The sequence below is a fragment of the Podarcis vaucheri genome (assembly GCF_965113315.1).
Source record: "Podarcis vaucheri genome assembly, chromosome: 3".
NCBI classification, from domain to species: Eukaryota; Metazoa; Chordata; class Lepidosauria; order Squamata; family Lacertidae; genus Podarcis; species Podarcis vaucheri.
In genome coordinates this window covers 107,807,681-107,827,216 of record NC_138761.1, presented here as the reverse complement: position 1 = coordinate 107,827,216, position 19,536 = coordinate 107,807,681, and the positions used below count along the sequence as shown (strand labels likewise).

The window sequence follows — 19,536 nt, the reverse complement described above, 5'->3', positions numbered from 1 at the left end:
GCTAAAGACAATACAATCCTGTACACACCTCTTCAAACAGAAGTCCCACCTAAGCTCTTTGAGGCTGGTCTAGGGCTCTCATAGAAGGTGGTCTAGGGTTTCAGACAGGGCAAATGTCGTCTTTCCAATTTAGCCTTTATGGGCATTACAAACATGCTCAGAAGTAGCATCCCAAGCATTCCTTCGTTGGAAAGAGGCTTGCAGGCTCTTGTAAGTTTTCTAACCTTTGGTTTGTTTCTTAAATACAGTGGTACCTCGGGTTACATACGCTTCAGGTTACATACGCTTCAGGTTACAGACTCTGCTAACCCAGAAATAGTGCTTCAGGTTAAGAACTTTGCTTCAGGTTAAGAACAGAAATCGTGCTCCGGTGGTGCGGCGGCAGCAGGAGGCCCCATTAGCTAAAGTGGTGCTTCAGGTTAAGAACAGTTTCAGGTTAAGAACGGACCTCCGGAACGAATTAAGTACTTAACCCGAGGTACCACTGTACTGCTCCTCTTTTATTCTGGCACTTTGTGCTCTCTCCCTCTTACCTGCTATCCTCACAAACGTAGATTAAGCATTTCAAAGCTTTCAATTTAAATAAGGAAAGACAACAATGATGCACACAGATAACTTTGCTATGTGTTTGTTTAAGATATACCTTTATTTATGTACAACAAAAGGAGGCACATTTAGGTAACTAAACTCAATCCTAAATACTGTGAAAAATGACTCTGCATGGCAGAGAATCTATATGAAAATTTATAGTGGGTGTTAATTCAAGACAAGTTTAAACTGATGGTGAGGGTGGGTGTTCTGTATCTGTGCATATGTATACAAAATTTGGGTCAGTGTTCTTGTATAGTAGTGCAAACTTAGGTGGCAGCTTATTAGTCCAATGACTCAGAACCCACTGCAGCCAATTGACACGTCAATCTGAGATATGTTTACTTCTACGGGACAAGCTCAGAATCACTGTGTTTGGCCTGTAGTTTGTAAAACCATTGAATTGCCAAGTGGGCTACAGCAGCTTGGGTCACAATTCGCCATTAATGCGAGTACACTAGCATTCATCAATTACAGGTGGGAATCTGGTTGTTTATGAATTGTACTTTTTGAATAATGATTTGTGTGTCACTGCCAACTCTTGTGATTTGCTCTGAGATTCTTGTTTGTGATTCTATGCAATGCCCCAATCATATTTTGTTAGTATAAATCACTCAAAATAACTCCAAGGACATAAAATTGATGTACGTGAATCCATGCAAAACACTGTATTATATTATAATGTTCCATGGATATAAGTGAAACTTTCTTAACACATACCTGCACTAAAGGAGAACAGTCTCAGCTAAGAAGTATAGGAATGCTATGTCATGGCTTACTGATTCTGGAAGAACCACGTACTCACTTCAGGTGTGCAAAGGTAACAAACAGAAAGTCAGTTGTGTATCGGGACTTGGTAAGCATGTGCAAAGCAGTAACTTTCACCTGTGCCATACACTAAACCTAAAAGGTTTGACTAAATGTGATCTGTGAGGTGCTGCTAGCCAAAGAAGAATACCTGAAGTAAGAGGTTTTAGTTGAGGTGATGGTGGAGGGCAATAATGCAGTAACTGCTTTGCAAAGTCAGAAAACATCAAAGATGCAATCCATTGTTAGGCATACATCAATTTTGACTGAAATATGCTATCAGCTGCATCCGGAATACTGTTCCTAGAGCTGTCTAGAGAACCAGTCAGTGTACAATGGTGCTATTACATCATGCCAAGCTGTTTTCAGCTGAGTTTCCTTACCAGAGCAGAAAAATACTCATTGACTCGAGCGATTCACAGGTGATTTCTCTGTCTTATATTCTTGGAATTCCTTTTTGGAGCACAAAAACGAAGCTGCCACATATTTCAAATACAGTACCATGCACAGCTAATTCGGATATGAAGCACTGAACTATCAGAAAACACCTACGAAAGCAGACATCTTTCCGTTTTGTTTGCAGAACAGCAAAAATCTCCCTTCAGCCCAAAATATACAAAAACCTCCACCTCTAATTATTTTCTTTAAATATTAATTTATTCTGATATTTTCTCTTAAAAAAACAAACACAGTCTGCATTGATTGTGATAAATCCCAGCCAGAGATGCAAAATAACTTGGGCTCCATCTGTTGCAATGAGGCAAGATAACAGAAGCAAGAAACTGTAAATTCTGAAAGACTATCTATTGACACTATTTTGATACAGTGCTTCTCCTTGACTTTTATTTTAATAGCCCCACCATCACTTCGCTGATATCCCACAGTTTCCTTGCAACCAAATCATCCATGGCATTGGGCAACAGTTGTTCCTCCTTGCAGTTTCCAAAATATTTCCCAGATACACCCTCTACTTCGGGGGAGGAGGCCAGATAAATTGAAGTCTGGGCTCCTTCCAGAGGGGTTTTGAAGAAAGCCCAAGATACCAAATTGAAGAGAGGCTTAGCTAGCAAAGGGATATGTATATGTCTGCCTAGATTTGTTCTGACTATACCAGGATGTAGCACATTGACCGTGACCCCTGTGTTCTCTAAGCGACGGGCTAATTCCCTAGTGAACAGTATGTTGGCCAGTTTACTCCGACTATAAGCAAAGCTTTTATTGTAATTTAGCTCACTGTTCAAGTCATCAAAGTTGATCTCGCCGTATTTGTAAAGCTTGGAGGAAACCACCACAATCCTGCTGGGCGCAGAGCTTTTCAGAAGTCCAAGGAGGAGGTTTGTGAGCAAGAAGTGCCCCAAGTGGTTGACGCCAAACTGCATCTCAAAGCCGTCCTCGGTCTTCATATAGGGACACTGGAATATCCCTGCGTTGTTGATCAGGACATCCAGCCTAGACTCTTCCTTTACACAACAGAGGGGGAAAGTAGTCAGACATACTAATGTAATAATATTAAAATTATTCATTTTTTAAAAAATAAAGATTAAAAAGTCTGATCCCTTAAAAGTGACAGCGAGCCTGAAACCCTTTACAGTTGACCACTTCCAATGCTAGCAATACCTTTATTGATTTGGCCACACACCATTTTGATTTTCCGCTCACTTCAACCTGAACCTATTGACCTTTCTTTTCCTGTCAATGTTTTTCCTCTTAGGGTTTTGTTGGGATGGGACATATTAGTGGTGGGTAGGCCCATGCTCTTTTCTCCCACTTTCTGCCACTCCTTTCTCTCTTCCCCCTCTCTCTGCCACCTCCTTTTTCTCTTCTTTTTGCCACATGAAAAGTAGACTGCTTGAAATTAGGCTGAGGGCAGCATGTGAGCCTAAGGCTACTAGTTGCCCACCCCAATGTAGAGTTGGACCAGTACTGGGTTCAAATCTCCTCTGTCATTAAACTCTCCCTAGGTGGCTTTCTATGTGTCAATCAATCTCTCAGCTTAGCCGATGTCACAGGTTTGTGATACAAAAGAAGGGCATTTTGCCCCTCTCTGATATCTTTGGGGAAAGTGAGGGGGAAGAAAAAATGCAATTAAAAACGCTTTTCACAAGCAGCATGGCCTAACACATACAAGTTCCGGAACTCATCTCACTTTTAATAGCAATTAAATGTTATTGGAGAACACTCCAGCTGCTGAAACACAAGCCATTTACAGTGCAACGCTATTCATGTCTCCACAGAACTAAGTCCTAATGAATTCAGTGGGGATTACTCCCAGGTAAGCAGGGACAGGACTGCAGTCTTGTTCACTAATAATATTTAGCTATACAGAAGCACTGTGCCAGGATTGTCAGGTCAATTATCTCAAAATATCATATCTCCAAAAACGTGTAAGAGTGCAAGCTCTTAAACTGGCTCATTTGGTGTGACCAGACACTCTTCTCATATTTAATCTCATATTTAATTGATCACTTGTTGATTACTGGGTGAAAGGAGACTTCCAGTGACATTCCAAGGAATGCAAAACAAATACAGCTTATGACTTTGTTGTTTCTGCTAAATTGTCACTGTTTTACTCTCTATTGATGCTATTAATAGTTGCATGGCAAGATTTGACATTGGAAGGTCAAATGCTCTTTTATGAATGATATTGCTGTATCTGTCCCCTTCAGATGTACTGGATTCTATTTCCCTATATATGTAACATACCCTTCTCTCACTTTTGTGATAATAATTCTAAGATTTATTACTGACATGTCATTCTTCTTGGGAAAAGGATACTGTGTGTACTTCACAAAACAAGTTTGCATCTGATACAAGCAAGGCCAAAACCAGATCAACCGGCTCCTCTTCTCTATCCACCCTGTGGTTGTCTGTCTTTAAATCAATAAGATCAGGCTGTAACCGCCCTCATACTGGCTAGTCTGCATTTCAGATTCAGCAAAGATATGTTCTCACTGCTAATGCTTATGGCATTAAAGAGAAAACCATTTTGTGCTGTGCCATTTGGGTAGACTGCTACAGATGAAGGGAGCTACCAATAAATTCTTAGGCATACATTGGGCGGCTCAATTGGTAGAGCATGAGGCTCTTAATCTCAGGGTTGTGGGTTCGAGCCCCAAGTTAGGCAAAAGATCCCTGCATTGCAGGGGGTTGGGCTAGATGACCCTTGCGGTCCCTTCCGACTCGACAATTGTTTTGACTCTGTGGTCCCTTGAACTCTGGACCCCAAGACATGCATACTTAGATGAAAGCCCCACTTATTTATTCTGAAATGCTATACCTCAGTCAGTCAGTGGGGATCAAAGATGAAGGGTCTTTAGCAGCAGCCCAGCCAGATGGGTGGGAAATAATAATAATAATAATAATAATAATGGCAGCTCTTTAGCTGCAGCCCATAATAATAATGGCGGCTCTTTAGCTGCAGCCCAGACAGATGGACAGGGTATAAATCATAATCATAGCTCTTTACCTGGAACCCAGCCAGATGGGCAGGGTATTATTATTAATAATAATAGTGGTAGCTCTTTAAGTGTATCCCAGTCAGGTGGGCAGAGTATATAATAATAGTAATAATAATAATAATAATAATAATAATAATAATGGCAGCTCTTTAGCTACAGCCCAGCCAGATGATCCGGGTATGTATGTATAAATAAATGATATTATTATTATTATTATTATTATTATTATTATTATTATTATTAATAGCAGCTCTTTAGCTGCAGCCCAGGCAGATGGGCCGGGTATTCTTAATAATAATATTAATAATGATGATGAGATGATTGCTCTTTAGCTGCAGCCCAGGCAGATGGGCTGGGTGTGTATATATGTATAAATGATAATAATAATAATAATAATAATAATAATAATAACAACAACAGCTCTTTAGCTGCAGCCCACCCAGATGGGCCGGGTATGTATAAATGATAATAATAATAATAATAATAATAATAATAACAACAGCTCTTTAGCTGCAGCCCAGGCAGACGGGCTTGCCTCTTTACCTGCAGCACCTGCTGGCAGAAGCGGCGCACGGAGCCCAGCGAGGCCAAGTCCAGCTGGCGCACCACCAGCTCCCCTCGGCCTCCGCCTCTTTCCCGCGAGCTCAGGCCCATCTCGGCGCGCAGCTCCCGGGCCGCCTCCTCGGCGCGCGCCGGGTCCCGGCAGGCCATGATGACCCTCGCGCGGCGCCTCAGCAGCTCGGCCGCCGCCGCCCGGCCCAGGCCGCTGTTGGCGCCCGTGATGATCACCGTCTTGCCCTCCATCCGGCACAAGGCAGCGGCGGCGGCGGCGGCCGTAGCGCTGCCCTTCCCCGCGGCCGCCGCCGGCCAGAGGCGCCGGACGAGGAGCAGCAGCCCTCCGCCCAGAGCAGCGGCCACAACCACCGCGGCGGCAGCGGCGGCCATCGCCCTCGGAGCCCCGCCCCGGAGCGTGAGGGCGGAAGGGCCGAGCGACGCGCAACCCCCGGAGCGACGCGGCGCCCAATGCGCGCCGCTCGCGGAGGCTCCTCAGCGCCGCGTTGCGGTTGGCCCTTCGCGAGGCATCCTGGGAGGTGTAGTTCTCGAGCGCTCTGGAACTTGCAGCCTTTCTCAACCTTGGAGTCCCCAGGTGTTTTTGGCCTACAACTCCCATCATCCCTGACCGCTGGTCCTGTGAGCTAGGGATCATGGGAGTTGTAGGCCAAAAACATCTGGTGAGAACCACTGTAAGGAACAGCCATAGCAACGACGCGTTTCTCTTTTTTTTGGTAAAAGTTATTTATTTGGTTATTCAGATTAAAGTTTTACAATCTCATATCCAACACGCAACATAAAAACAAGGTTAGTCATTTCCTTCTGCATCTTTTATAACAATCCAAATCTTTTACATCTCCATTATGTCCAAAATTCACCATCAACAGCACAAGTGTTATTCCAATCCTACTAACGATTTTAGCTGTTTACAATGGTTTTTAAGATAAATTATAAATTTCCCCCATTCCTTATTAAAAATTAGGTCATTTTGGCCATTTCAGCATAATCCATCAACTTGATTTGCCATTCTTCTCTGGTAGGGACTTTATCTTATTTACCACAGCTAAGCAGATGTTATTAGCCCAGAGATGGAAAGAAGTCCGCCATGCATTTCTGCACCATGTGGGGAAGTCACAGCTTAGATTTCCATAAGCCAACAAACAACTAAAAAAAAGGTGCAGCTCCTTACAGATGGCTACAGCTGTCCTGTGAGGTAAATAACCGAATCTAGTTATTGCCATCCCTACCAAAAAGTGAGAAATTCCTTTCTTTAAAAAAAACCAAGTGTAAACCTCAATACTGATCTGTAAGATGGTGGGAGAAATGAGCATTTTAGCAAAGCTTTACATTACTGTTCACCAGCTGCTTTCTTTCTTTTAAACTGTAAAAAATAGGCAGACTTAAGTGTTTCAAAAATACCCATTTATTGCCGTAGGAGAAAATTTAAGTGCATGGTAAAATAAATGGCAGCACTCCACTTACGGAAATCTCTTCCAGGGGATCAAAAGTCTTGAAGAGCAAATTAAGGATTTTCCTGTTTGTTTGGGCAATTTTGGTTTTGAAAGACATATTTTTAGAACTGTGCTGCTGATGGACACTTCGCTTATGTATAATATACAATAATTGTGTAGTTGTAACAATTTGGTTTTGCTTTGTGTTTTACACAGCTTTATGTTGTACAGCACAACTGGATGCCTTCAGCTCTCCCAGTTGCAACAAAACATGTCTCTCCTGTATTGGTCTCTATAGCCACAGCAGGTGTTATGACCTTCCAAAAGTTTTACTTCACCTGAAAAAGCACACTCTTCCATTGTTTCCAGAGACAGATGGACGCCAACAAAATTGTTAGCTGCCCTGGGCTCCTTGTGGAAGAAGGGTGTGGTTACAAACCTAATGAATCCATTTTAAACCAAGAGTGATATGAAAATAGGAATCTGTGTTGTTGAGGGTCACAAGTCACATTCATCCCTGCTCTGTCTTTCAATATCTACCTACTTTTATGCAATAGAATAGGGTTTTCCAGATATTTATTTCCCTCTTACAGCACTGCACTAAAAAGTAGCATTAGCAACACTGTATTTTATATTTGTTATGCGAGCTGCTTAGGTTTGTCTTAAGCAGAGAATAAATATTTTACATTAGAAACAAATATATACAAAGCAGCAGTGCCAGCAAGAATGTTGACTGCCCTCCAAAGGCGAAAATATTTTCAACTTGCAAATGAAACCAACATTGAACAAGGCGGGACAACTGATTGCTATTGGACTTTGACCCAGGCAGCATGTCCAATGATATTATTAGTGATGGGAGTTGCAGACCAACTCTTGCGAGAGCCACAGGTTCTCCACCTGCTGCAATAAGACTTTAAAAGGGTTAGATTTACAAGGCCTTTCTCTAGATGCAAGATAGGAATGTCTGCTCCCACAGGAAATAATGAGAAAAGATGAGAGCTTCGTGCTCTTTCTAAGGGCATTTTGTGTGCGTCTATTTTGCAAATGAAAATGCAGTTCAGTGTTATTATCCCTATATTGCATGTGGTGTCGTGGCTGAGAGAGTGGACCAGGAGAGGCCTGCACTGTAGCTTCCTGTTATGCCCACACTGCAAGGTAGAGAAGGATCCATTCATTGGTCATGTTGCAGCTTCTGGTTAGAGGCTGATAAAAGCCAACCATAATGTAAAGGTAAAGGGACCCCTGACCATTAGGTCCAGTTGTGACCCACTCTGGGGTTGCGGCACTCATCTCGCTTTATTGGCCGAGGGAGCTGGCGTACAGCTTCTGGGTCACGTGGTCAGCATGACTAAGCCACTTCTGGCGAACCAGAGCAGCGCACGGAAACGCTGTTTGCCTTCCCACCGGAGCGGTACCTATTTATCTACTTGCACTTTGAGGTGCTTTCTAACTGCTAGGTTGGCAGGAGCAGGGGCCGAGCAACGGGAGCTCACCCCTTTGCGGGGGTTTGAACTGCCGACCTTCTGATCGGCAAGCCCTAGGCTCTGTGGTTTAACCAACCATAAAGTAGTATGGAGTTATTATGGCATGTCCCAGAGCCGTATCTAGGTGAACTTGCGCCCCTGGCAGAACCGTCCAGATTGCGCCCCCTAGCCATGGGCAAATTAGCTCTTCTTTCCACCTCTCCTCAACCCCAACCCCCTCCACCCATTCAATTCCTCACGCACTTTACCTTGTAATGAATACTTTCACAGAAAATCCACTATTTAATTTATTTATATATATATTATAGCCAGTTTTGCGCCCCACCCCTCGCCTGCACCCCTGGTGGGGGCCTTCCTCACCACCCCCTAGCTATGGCCCTGGCATGTCCAATCCAAGATTTGGTTTCTTTTTTTATGAGAAAGATGTCATCTGGGCGCTCCGTTTATCATAATTGCCAACCTGGGTGGTACTCCCCAAATATTATCTCTTGGTACGCTCATAATTTGCCCTTGAGGAATTCTGTTCTCAACAAGGCATATAGTAAATAGCATGCCAGTCAAACAGGTCTAACTCCACTAGTGTTAAATAATGATTCAGTACATCCATGGGTAGACGCATAATGGGAAAATAGGTACATAATGTTGAAAGGTGCACTCCTCTTCCTTGTGTATCAGTATCATGTTTCATAGGCTTCTATCACTGTCATACTCTGTACTTGGAATTGAGTCCCATAGAACTTTGTTTCTGACCAAGCTGGATGATATCAGAGAATAAAATTGTAGTGCTTTCTGTTTTGGGAGCTGGAAGGTGCACTGGGCCCTTAATACAAATGCCTGAATACACTTTGAGCACAGACGTCTGCCTTATGTCCTTAAAAGAGGGCACAGATAGGGAAATGATTAAACCAAGGGCAAAAGTAATGGTTATTCTCATTCCATGGAGCAATCTGAAGAATTATTTTGCCATACAGTCCCAGTTGAATGAAATGAAACATGGCAATCTAATTGCAGTGGTTATGCAAGATACATTTAAAAGTGGTTAGAAATATTAGCCTATTAATACCGTATCTATGCAGGGATGGAATGATTGCTGCATTCATTTCAATAGTGCAACTTAAAGCAAGAATATATAGTTTACTTCTGTGGGACAACTGTTCATGAATATGCCTTTAAAAGACTCTTGAATAAATAGAAAAATGCTGATTAAGTCTCTAAAAGCCGCTTTTATTAAACCAGACAAGTAGCTTTAAAAAAAGAAGAGGGTACATGTGTATCCCTATAAATCACAAGACATTTACTAATTGGTTTATACCACTTTCACACAGCATAAACCATGGGGCGCACTAGATAGACGGCAGGGTCCAGTCTACTGACTGCCATTAACAGTTACATATACTGCCACTTTGGTGTTTGTGGTAGCAGGTGTCTGTGTGCATAATAATGCAGCACAGCTCAAGTTCTAGATAATGCACTGGGCCTGTATTCAGAATCACTAAATGAAAGGAGTGCTATTTGCATCACATTCCAATCAATGGAAACTATTGATTGCATTTTGATTGCATTCCACTGACTTGGATCCTGCAGTCTAGCTGGTGTGCACACAGGGCAACAGACTGTCTAATAAAGCAGTAACACATACAAAATCCCGTATTTCCATAGCTTGTGTGCAAAGTGTGCACTAGGCACTGGTTATTCGTCAAGACACAGCAACGAACGCATGGTCTTCTGCTACATTCATGGTTCTGTACAGCAGAGGGAACGATTTAAGTATTACAGTGCTAATATTTCCCAATAGCCAAAGAGCCCAAATTAGAAAGGTCGACTAAAACCCAATCTGTTTAGGAGTGTATATGCAAGTATTTCAACTTCTCCCAAAATATATATTTATAGTAAAAATATATATCTCCTCTAAAAATAGATCAGGAAACTGGAGGTCACACTTAAATATAAACCTTGATAAAAGTCCAAGAATGGAAATTTCAGACTCAACAGCACATTCAAGGCTAGGCTGAAAAAGCAACTTAATTTTTGGCAGGGCTGTCTTTCAGCTTGGACTTGTGGTACTTCTGCCCAATGCCATATGGCACGTGCGCAGCAATCGTACCCAGCTGCCGTGCTCCCTCTATGTGAAACATCTGATCATCAAAGAAAATATGAGGTCTGATTTTTGCCAGGACTGGTCCCTTAGGTGCCCCTGCGAGGAAGAGGGCTTCATCAATCTGCACTCCCCAGCTGCGGAGAGTCTTCAGCACTCGGGCCCCAGAACTGGCGGCGCTTCTGGCAGTCACCAGATACGTTCTGATTGGCGAATCTAGTCGTTCGTTCTTCGCGTAGAACTTCTTCTGGAGTCGTCCAAGGTCTTCCAGGAAACCTTTCAAAGGACCCTAAAGGCACAAAATATCAGAAACACATTTACCATATGGAGGCCGGTGATTCAGAAGAGAACTATGAGGGTTGTAAAAAGTGTAAAGGACAAATAAAAGTTTTAGCTAGAGAAAAGGTGCGCAGGACATTGCTTTAGGCTAAGTTTGATCACTGTACCATATATTATTATTATTATTATTATTATTAGTAGTAGTAGTATTTGTATACCGCCCTATACCCGCAGGTCTCCAGGCGTACAACATAAAATCGCAATATAAAACACAAAATACATAATCAAAATGAAAACAAAAACAAACCAATACCCCCCTGCAACTTTTTAAAAGGGCACTCAATGTCAGCATTGACTAAACCAAGATTTCCCAAACTTGGGTCTCCTGCTGTTTGTGGACTAAAACTCGCACCATCCCTAGCTAGCAGGACCACTGGTGAGGGATGATGGAAACTGTAGTCCAAAAACAGCTGGAGACTGAAGTTTGGGAAACCCTGGACCTGGGGGCAAGAAACAGTAGGTTTAAACTACCAGCTGCAGTTTCCATTAAACATAAGAGAATGTTGGCTTCCATCCTTGTCTTTCTTTTGGAGACTAAACATTTGGATGGTTCTACCAGGGTACCCGGGATGCAGATGGCGCTGTGGGTTAAACCACAGAGCCTAGGACTTGCCGATCAGAAGGTCGGCGGTTCGAATCCCCGCGACGGGGTGAGCTCCCGTTGCTCGGTCCCTGCTCCTGCCAACCTAGCAGTCTGAAAGCATGTCAAAGTGCAGGTAGATAAATAGGTACCGCTCCGGCGGGAAGGTAAACAGTGTTTCTGTGCGCTGCTCTGGTTTGCCAGAAGTGGCTTAGTCGTGCTGGCCACATGACCCGGAAGCTGAATGCCGGCTCCCTCAGCCAATAAAGTGAGATGAGCGCTGCAACCCCAGAGTCCGCCACAACTGGACCTAATAGTCAGGGGTCCCTTTACCTTTACCTTACCAGGGTAACCAAACTTATCAGGACAGGGCTTTAAAGATTTATTGTTATTCTTTTAAAACAGAATCTGTTTCTGATCTAAGATTCTTCCACAGATCTTTCCAACACTTGTTAAGGCTTCCAATAACTTAAGGGGTAAAATTACAGCAAACGTTGACCACCATACCTGTGCCAGAGGCTTGTTCTCATTTAGTTGCTCATGCTCAAAAAACCTATCCAGGCCATGTTCTTTCACAATTATTTCAGACTCGTCAGAAAACAGAACGGCGTCTCCATCAAAGGCTACTCGGAGTTGCTTGTCATCGTAAGGGACGTTTTTATTCCCAGTGAACAATGTGGCTGCAGCAATTCCTGCGGAAATATTTCAGAAGTCGTTAGGTCTGTATCTGTATCTCGTGTAAGTTAAAGGCCATTGTTATAAGAGCATAATAAAGGATCACACCTTGGTGGTAAGCATAGGGGTTTGTGTGCTTGATGCAGTAAACATTTTCTGGCTAAACCGCTGACTTTCTAGAGTAACTAAGGCTGCAGTCCTAAACACACCAGGAAATCACCCCCACTGAATGCAAAAATGCATCCAATTGTGCTGCAAGGCTGCAATCACCGTTTGCACAATTGCTTAGGAGCAAGTCCCAGGCTGGACACAAATTCAGACTGCATTCATTTTTATGTCAACTGAGTTTGCTCACTAGGAGGCCATACTTTCATCATTTATAATTACGACTCATATGTAACTGAAAAACCTCCATTTTCTTAAACCCAATGGCATTGGCTCAATAAAAGGACCATCTTACTATTATATTTCTTCATTTCTACAGACGTCTGTAGAATACTTTGGATGACAGCCCAGAAGCACATTCTTGTACTGATATACTTGAAATCTGTACTAAGTGTAAGGCAACTGGGTTCTACCACGCTGCATGTCCTGGGGCTCAAAATTCAGGATGTTCCCGCTGGTCCAAAAAGGCTGGTGACCCTTGGGCTAGTGTATGATTGAAGCAAGCAAAGAACTTGTCCACACCTTCTTCTATGGCTTCTTGAACTTTTTCAGAGTCAGCAGAAAGGTACAGATTTGTAAGGTACGCTTTTAGGTACCCGATGGGAGACTTCCCTCCAGTCATGCAGAACCTTTCAATTAGCAGGCCTGGAATGGATAAGAATTTTATTTTATTTTTAAGAATCATTTGATGCACAAGACACACAGGTTTTCTTGCAATGCGATCACGTGGGCAGCTGTGTTCTCCTTTGGGAGGCATGTAGGGAGCTGGTTTAAATGGGAGAGGTGAGAGATGCTTCCAATCCGATGTTAATTTCTCATGGTCTCTAGATGAGAATCTGAAAGAGATCTGTCACATCATCATACAGGAGAGCAGCATCACAGTTATGGACTTGGCCTCCTGGAATTTGGTTGCAACCTGCTACATACAGTTATTTACAATTTAATAATTACACGGGACAAGTATTTGATTTGGTCTCGGCCACGGAGGACATTTGAATACATTTAGCTTCTACCCCAAACAATAAATTTGGGAACAGACGGCTACATCGTTATGGTGGTCAGGCAGGGATTGTGGTACCCTACCATGTTCCTTAGCCTGATCTATTCCACCATCCCCTAAACTTTGGATTAGTGAATGTCACATGTAAGTGAAAATCAGATGTTGCACACAAAACCCTCAGAAAGGCCAGTCAAAATCCAATTACCCAGTCACCCCAGTGCAGGGACTGGCCCCAGCAATCATAGCCAGGATTGGTGGGACTTGTATTCCACCAACATCTGGAAGGGCCACAGGTCCCCCAACCCAGCCCTAGCTAGTTCGTCCCAACTCTGCAGCCCCACCATTGTGATTTTTATGTCGCTCAATTCCTCCTTGCCATTTTCAATTCCATCCATGGCCTCTGTGCTCCTCCCCTAGCTCCACAGTCCTTCCTTTGCAGCTTTCAGTTGCATCGCTCCCCAAATCCAGCCCATTTTTCAAGGCCAGGGGTAGGGACACAGCAGATGCGACAAGATGGGAAAGGACCAAATCATCTTGGAGAGGAGGGAGAAGATGTGGAAACCATGTTGCTTTTCAGCCAGGTTGCCAGATGTCCAACAACATTAATCTGTGGGACATTTGGAGCCACTTATGACAGCTTCTTATATCTGGCAAGTAAATCTTGCCAGGCATAACTCAAGTAATTCTTTCAAATATATCTTGAATCTAGGGCTACCCTAGCCTCTGTTGGGTTCCAGAAATCCCACAGGATTCTGCACAGAGGTGCAGGAGGAAACCCAGCCTTCTCTTGAGTTGTGCTGAGGAGCCACAACAGTGAGACACATGACAAGAGTAGCAGCACAGCCAGATGGGCAGGAACTCAGACCTCCAGACTCACCGTAATGGTTAATGCTGTTGATAAGTCTCACCCCAACTTGAGCATGGTTATTAGTCATAAGCACAATATCAAACAGCTCTTCATCGTCTGGATACAGCTCACGGAGTCGGGCGTTCACCAGCTCAACTGCCTGTGAATGGGCAAACATAGAGGAGTTCATGCGTTAGCTCAATTTTAGCTGTTTTCATCAGATCTTCTGACCAGGACATGTGGAAAGCCATCTAGAAAACGAATGCACTTGCCAGCTGAACTTCCATAATGTGCTCTATTAATAAGCAGGCCTGCTGAATTTTGGTGCAAAAGGAACAAACCCAAACCCCACCTTCTAACAGTTATGGAGAAAGTGCGTTTTACAGTTTTCAATTTGGGCACCTACAATTATCGATTGATTGTAAGGTTAGCTGTATTGTAAGGTTACCCAAGGCTGTTCAGCTTGGCACCCATTTTTTCAGGGGTGGGTGGGGGGAAGAGAAAGGAAATCCTTTCCAATTACTGAGCAGAATGTAGTAGACACCACTGCATATGAAAATGAAAGCAAAGAAAATGGAAGTGTTTACACACTGCAGAAAATGCTGCCAGTCTTGCTTTCAAAAGAGTTAGGAATGATAATGATGATGATGATAATTTATTACTTATACCCCCAGGCATCTGGCTGGGTTTTTCCAGCCATTCTGGGTGGCTTCCAATAGAATAATAACAATAAAGCGATAAAACATTAAATCTTAAAAAGCTTCCCTATACAGGGCTGCCTTCAGATGTCTTCTAAAGGTTACATAGTTACCCATCTCCTTGACATCTGCTGGGAGGGCATTCCACAGGGTGGGCGCCACTACCAAGAAGGTTCCCTGTAACCTCACTCCTTTCAGTGAGGGAACCACCAGAAGGCCCTTGGAGTTGGACCTCAGTGTCCGGACTGAACAATGGGGGTGGAGATGCTCCTTCAGGTATACTGGGCCAAGGTCGTTTAGGGCTTTCAAGGTCAGCACCAACACTTTGAATGGTGCTTGGAAACGTACTGGGAGTCAATGTAGGTCTTTCAGGACCGGTGTTATATGGTCTTAACGGCCGCTCCCAGTCACCAGTCTATCTGCCGCATTCTGGATTAGTTGTAGTTTCCGGGTCACCTTCAAAGGTAGCCCCACATAGAGCGCATTGCAGTAGACCAAGTGGAAGATAACCAGAGCATGCACCACTCTGGCAGGACAGTCTGTGAGCAGGTAGGGTCTCAGAATATAGGAAGTTGCCTGATAATGGTGTGATACCATCTATCCCTCTAGCTGCATAGTGTCTACACGGGCCATGCAGCAGCTCTTAGGTGTTTCAGATGGGAGACATTTCCAGCTCTGCTGAGAGGCTGGAGACAGACGTTGGATACATGCAGAGCCGATGCTCTAGCAGAGCTCAAAATCTTCCATGTTGCTTTTGCCCATTGTGCGCTAAGCTACTTCTAAATCACAGATCTTTATTCCAGTCTCAACAGAATGAACTAATGTAAACTGGATTGTCTCTACTTTTCACTTGGTCTCTCTTAGGATTACGAGGCACAATGGGAATCAATTGTCTCCCTCAAGTTTCACTCTTGGTTTTTGGTGCGCTCATTTAGCACTCCCAGCCCCTCAGTAAAAAGTGGCCTGGAACCCCCAAGCATCATTTTTGTGTGTGTGCTTTCAAGGAACCACCACCAGAGAAAGCAGGAGGCCATCTTTAATATTTCCTCTAACTCTGAAAGTCTGTGTGTTTATCTGGCAGCAGGATTATGTAACATGCAGCCAGATTATTGCTTTTGGGCAGAGGCAGGGAAAGGAGAGGAAAACCAGGTGGCGGGGAGGGAGAATTGCAGCTCTGGGATGCAGAGAATGATAATGTGTGTATATATATATAGCTCCTACGGAACTGGACTGCTTGGGAGGAATCTGGTTTACCTTCACCAAGGCAAAAGCTGGGCCGGGCTTCAGGGTGACGTTCTCGTTCGCCTGCTGGTACTCCACATATTTTTCCACGCCTTGCTCTTCGTAGATTTTCCTCTCTTCCACCATATCAAAGAGAGCCCTTGAGGAAACAGCGATGGTGATGGCGTTTTGGGGTTTGGGCTGCAGGGGTGCGGGAGGGGAAAGAATTATGATAACATTATTGAGGAGACAGCCTTATGGGGGAAGACAGTGTGTGTGCCATGGATGCAGCTAGGATTTATGTTAGGAGGGGGGCAGGCTTTAAGTGGGGAGGCAGAACCTCCGTTAGTTATTTTTATATATTTACTTGATTTAGGGGGGCAGCTGTTCCCTGCCCGCCCCCGGCTACGCCCATGGTGAGTGTGTGTATGAAAGAGATGGGGAGATCAGGAAGGGTACGAGTGCGCAGGGAGGGGGGGGCGCATGAGAAAGAGAGATGGAGGCCAGTCTGAAAACCAGCAAGGGGCGTGTAACCACTTGGGGCGAGGAGCCGCGGTACAATGAAGAAAGGGACAGGAATTCAGGGCTTAAGGGAAGGAAGGACTCGCTTGCGCCATTGCGCAGCCTCTCCTAGGAAGCAAATTGCAGCTGCTGTTGCCCTTTGCGCGCTTCCTTGGACCCCAGAGGGCGGGATCTCTTACTCCCGAGTAAAAAAACCAACAGCAAACCCCGTGGCCTTGCACTGCACTTTTTTTTTTCAACTCACGGGCCGGGGTCTTTTAGTGGAGGCGAGGCTTTCGTAGGCAGCCTTGGCCGCTTCCCAGTCTTGCTCGGCGACGGCCACTTCCTCCTCGGAGAGCAGCTCCATTTTGCAGCCGCGCTGCTCTTCCTCTTTGTCCGGGTTGCAGCCGCTCATCCTCCGGCCTGGAGTCGCCGGCTGGGGCTCGACGGCGCGCAGCCGGCCGAAAGGGCACCCGCAAGGGGAGGGAAGCTTCGCAGAGCGCCAGGCACCCCTCGGACGCGCCGGCAACTGCTCCGGCTCGAGGGGGGAAGAAAGGGCATGCCCAGCCCTGCCTCGGGCCCCGTCGTTTCCCGTCTTCTCGGCACGCCCGTCCGCGCCTCTCTCCGCCACACCCTTTGCCCCCAGGCACAGGGCGGGGAAGACGGGAGGAGGAAGCCCGGCTGCGCCTCGGAGCGCCGGTGCCTTTTCGCTCAGGCGAGAGGAGGAAGCGCCGTCGAACCGGTCGGGCGGCGATCGTGCGCGCAAACACGCGCGCCTTTCCTGGGTTGCAGTGGACGTTTAGGCGCGCTTAACTCCGCAGGGTTGTGTTAAGGGGGACTCGCATCCCACGAATAGGATCCGGCTGGAGATCACGCACAGTAACAATAATGATATAATAATAATTTATTGCTTATATGCCACCCATCTGACCGGCTTGCCCCAGCCACTCTGGGCTTCTCCCAACAAAAATAAATAAATAAATAAATAAATAGTAAAAACACAATGCAACATCACACTACTAAAAACTTCCCTGTACACAGGGCTGCCTTTGGGTGTCTTTTAAAAATGACAAAGTGACATCTGCTGGAAGGGAGGGACAATATTAGAATTGTAGAATTGTTGGGTTGGAAGGGGTTCCCCAAGGGCCATCTAGTCCAACCCCATGAAGTGCAAAAAAACGCATCCAAAGCATCCATGACAGATGGTCATCCAACCTCTGCTTAAAAACCTCCAAGGAAGGAGACCCCACCACTTTCCGAGGGAGACCGTTCCACTGCCGAACAGCTCTTACTGTCAGAAAGTTCTTCCTGACTTTTCATTGGAATCTCTTGTCACTCATATTCATTCTTTTTTAATATATTTTTATTAGTTTTTTAAAAACATATAATTTTCAGCAGTAATTAAACATACTTTTACATCTTATTCAAATTTTTGACTTCCATCAATCCTGTCTGAAAATTTTCCAGTCTAATCTCTCAGTATGCATTTCTTATCTTCCCTATTACATTTCAAACTCATAACCAATATCTCTATCTTTTTCTACTTTGTAACACTTCATATATTTCTCCTTACAAAACTTCTTGTAGTCCGTAATTTGTTGATTACAGTTGCTCTTCAAATAATTCATATACTTCTTCCAAACTTCCGTAAATCTCTGGTCCCGCAGGTTTCGAATCCTTCCTGTCATTTTGTCCAATTCTGCATAGTCCATTAATACTCATATTCATCCTTTCATTCATTCATCACCTGCCTACACCCATCCACATTCCATACTAACCATCCCCACAGCAAAACCTTGCAGAATGCAAGTCCTCCTGCCATGCATAATTATGGGATTTTTGCTAATGATCAATAAAGCGTTTGGCTTTGAGTCGTGAATTTGACTGTTAGTACTCAAAGAAGAAGAGGGACACGGTGTTTCCATGCGCTGCTCTGGTTCTCCAGAAGCGGCTAAGTCATGCTGGCCACATGACCTGGCAGGCTCCCTCGGCCAGTAAAGTGAGATGAGTGTCGCATCCCCAGAGTCGTCCGTGACTGGACCTAATGGTCAGGGGTCCCTTTACCTTTACTCAAAGAAGAAACCTTTGACTGGACCTAAGAATTGATCCATACTTTTACATGTATGCTGTGCACACGTCATGAAATGTGAAGTCGTGACAAATCTTTGTAGAAACTGCATTTGTCAGTAAGCCCCGAATGGCTGCAGCTCCTTTGCACAAGCCTACAGTATGTTTACAACGGTATGTCACCATCGTTTTGTTATTTATATGCTGCCATTAAAAACTTTCCTGAACAGGGCTGCCTCCAGAGGTCTTCTAAAAGTCAAATAGTTGTTTATCTGTTTGACATCTGATGAGAGGGCGTTCCACGCGGATGGCGCCACTACCAAGAAGGCCCTCTGCCTGGTTCCCTGTAACTTGGCTTCTCACAGCGAGAGAACCGCCAGAAGGCCCTCGGAGCTGGACCTCAGTGTCCAAGCTGGACGATGGAAGTGGAGACTCCCTACACTTCTAAGAAATTAACTCTGGTGCGCACCAGTGTGTAAGTGGCAAAATCTCTTCCCTCGTAAATTATGAATTTGCATTTTGAGCTTCCAAAAAATCATACCCATGTTTTAGTTTCAATGCTGACACATCCATTCTGAGCATAGCCAGAGAAATGTCATGATATATGCTGTAATCGTGTGCAGACTTACTATATGGTAGGTCCCATTGAATTCAGTGGGACTTACTTCCAAGCAAATGTGCTTAGGGATTGTGCTGTAGGTTTTTGAAAAGTGTGCTGCACTCACTTTAATGCTTTTATACTTTCTATTCATTTTATTCTCTGTTGATAGTCTTAGCACACAGTCATTTTCAAACTGGGGCAGGATTTCTGCAAGATTAGTACCACCATCTGTGGTGGAAAATTAAGATTTATTTTTTATGTTGGCCTTTCAAACCTTTTCAGACTAATTCATGAGCAGGAGATGGGCATTTCCTGAGTGTTTTTAACGTGATGTATTCTCTCCAATCCAGCTACCTTCTCTGATTACAAGAGTGGTTCATTTCCCCTCATTATTCTCAGTCTTAATG

General features: G+C 44.5%; 3 protein-coding genes across 3 annotated transcripts in view; all 3 read right to left on the bottom strand.

The window, feature by feature from the left end:
• Positions 1-627: 627 nt before the first annotated feature.
• On the bottom strand, positions 628-5,812 carry LOC309528239 (retinol dehydrogenase 14-like). The gene is made up of 2 exons (XM_082215634.1): positions 5,397-5,812; positions 628-2,855 (listed from the first exon to the last, which is right to left on the bottom strand). The coding sequence occupies exons 1-2, from the start codon at positions 5,796-5,798 to the stop codon at positions 2,238-2,240; spliced, it is 1,020 nt and encodes a 339-aa protein (XP_082071760.1). The 5' UTR covers positions 5,799-5,812; the 3' UTR covers positions 628-2,237.
• Positions 5,813-9,543: 3,731 nt separating this feature from the next.
• On the bottom strand, positions 9,544-17,258 carry LOC309528246 (cytosolic 5'-nucleotidase 1B-like). Its single transcript, XM_082215645.1, has 6 exons — positions 16,727-17,258; positions 15,994-16,161; positions 14,072-14,201; positions 12,717-12,839; positions 11,862-12,046; positions 9,544-10,724 (listed from the first exon to the last, which is right to left on the bottom strand). The coding sequence occupies exons 1-6, from the start codon at positions 16,874-16,876 to the stop codon at positions 10,362-10,364; spliced, it is 1,119 nt and encodes a 372-aa protein (XP_082071771.1). The 5' UTR covers positions 16,877-17,258; the 3' UTR covers positions 9,544-10,361.
• The window catches only part of LOC309528283 (uncharacterized protein), a 27,761-nt gene continuing 25,482 nt past the window's right edge, over positions 17,258-19,536 (bottom strand). The window contains exon 5 of the mRNA XM_082215710.1: positions 17,258-17,324. Within this exon, the coding sequence (XP_082071836.1) occupies positions 17,290-17,324 (35 nt within the window). The 3' untranslated portion in view covers positions 17,258-17,289. The remainder of the gene's footprint in view (positions 17,325-19,536) is intronic.

Excerpts from the sequence above, each read along its gene's own strand:
- LOC309528239 (XM_082215634.1), bottom strand. The coding sequence starts at position 5,798 with ATGGCCGCCGCTGCCGCCGCGGTGGTTGTGGCCGCTGCTCTGGGCGGA. Across the intron at positions 2,856-5,396 it reads TCTGCCAGCAGGTGCTGCAG|GAAGAGTCTAGGCTGGATGT; the intron begins GTAAAGAGGCAA and ends TGTTGTGTAAAG.
- LOC309528246 (XM_082215645.1), bottom strand. The coding sequence starts at position 16,876 with ATGAGCGGCTGCAACCCGGACAAAGAGGAAGAGCAGCGCGGCTGCAAA. Across the intron at positions 14,202-15,993 it reads CAGCTTTTGCCTTGGTGAAG|GCAGTTGAGCTGGTGAACGC; the intron begins GTAAACCAGATT and ends GCCCATTCACAG. Across the intron at positions 10,725-11,861 it reads AGAACAAGCCTCTGGCACAG|GGTCCTTTGAAAGGTTTCCT; the intron begins GTATGGTGGTCA and ends TTGTGCCTTTAG.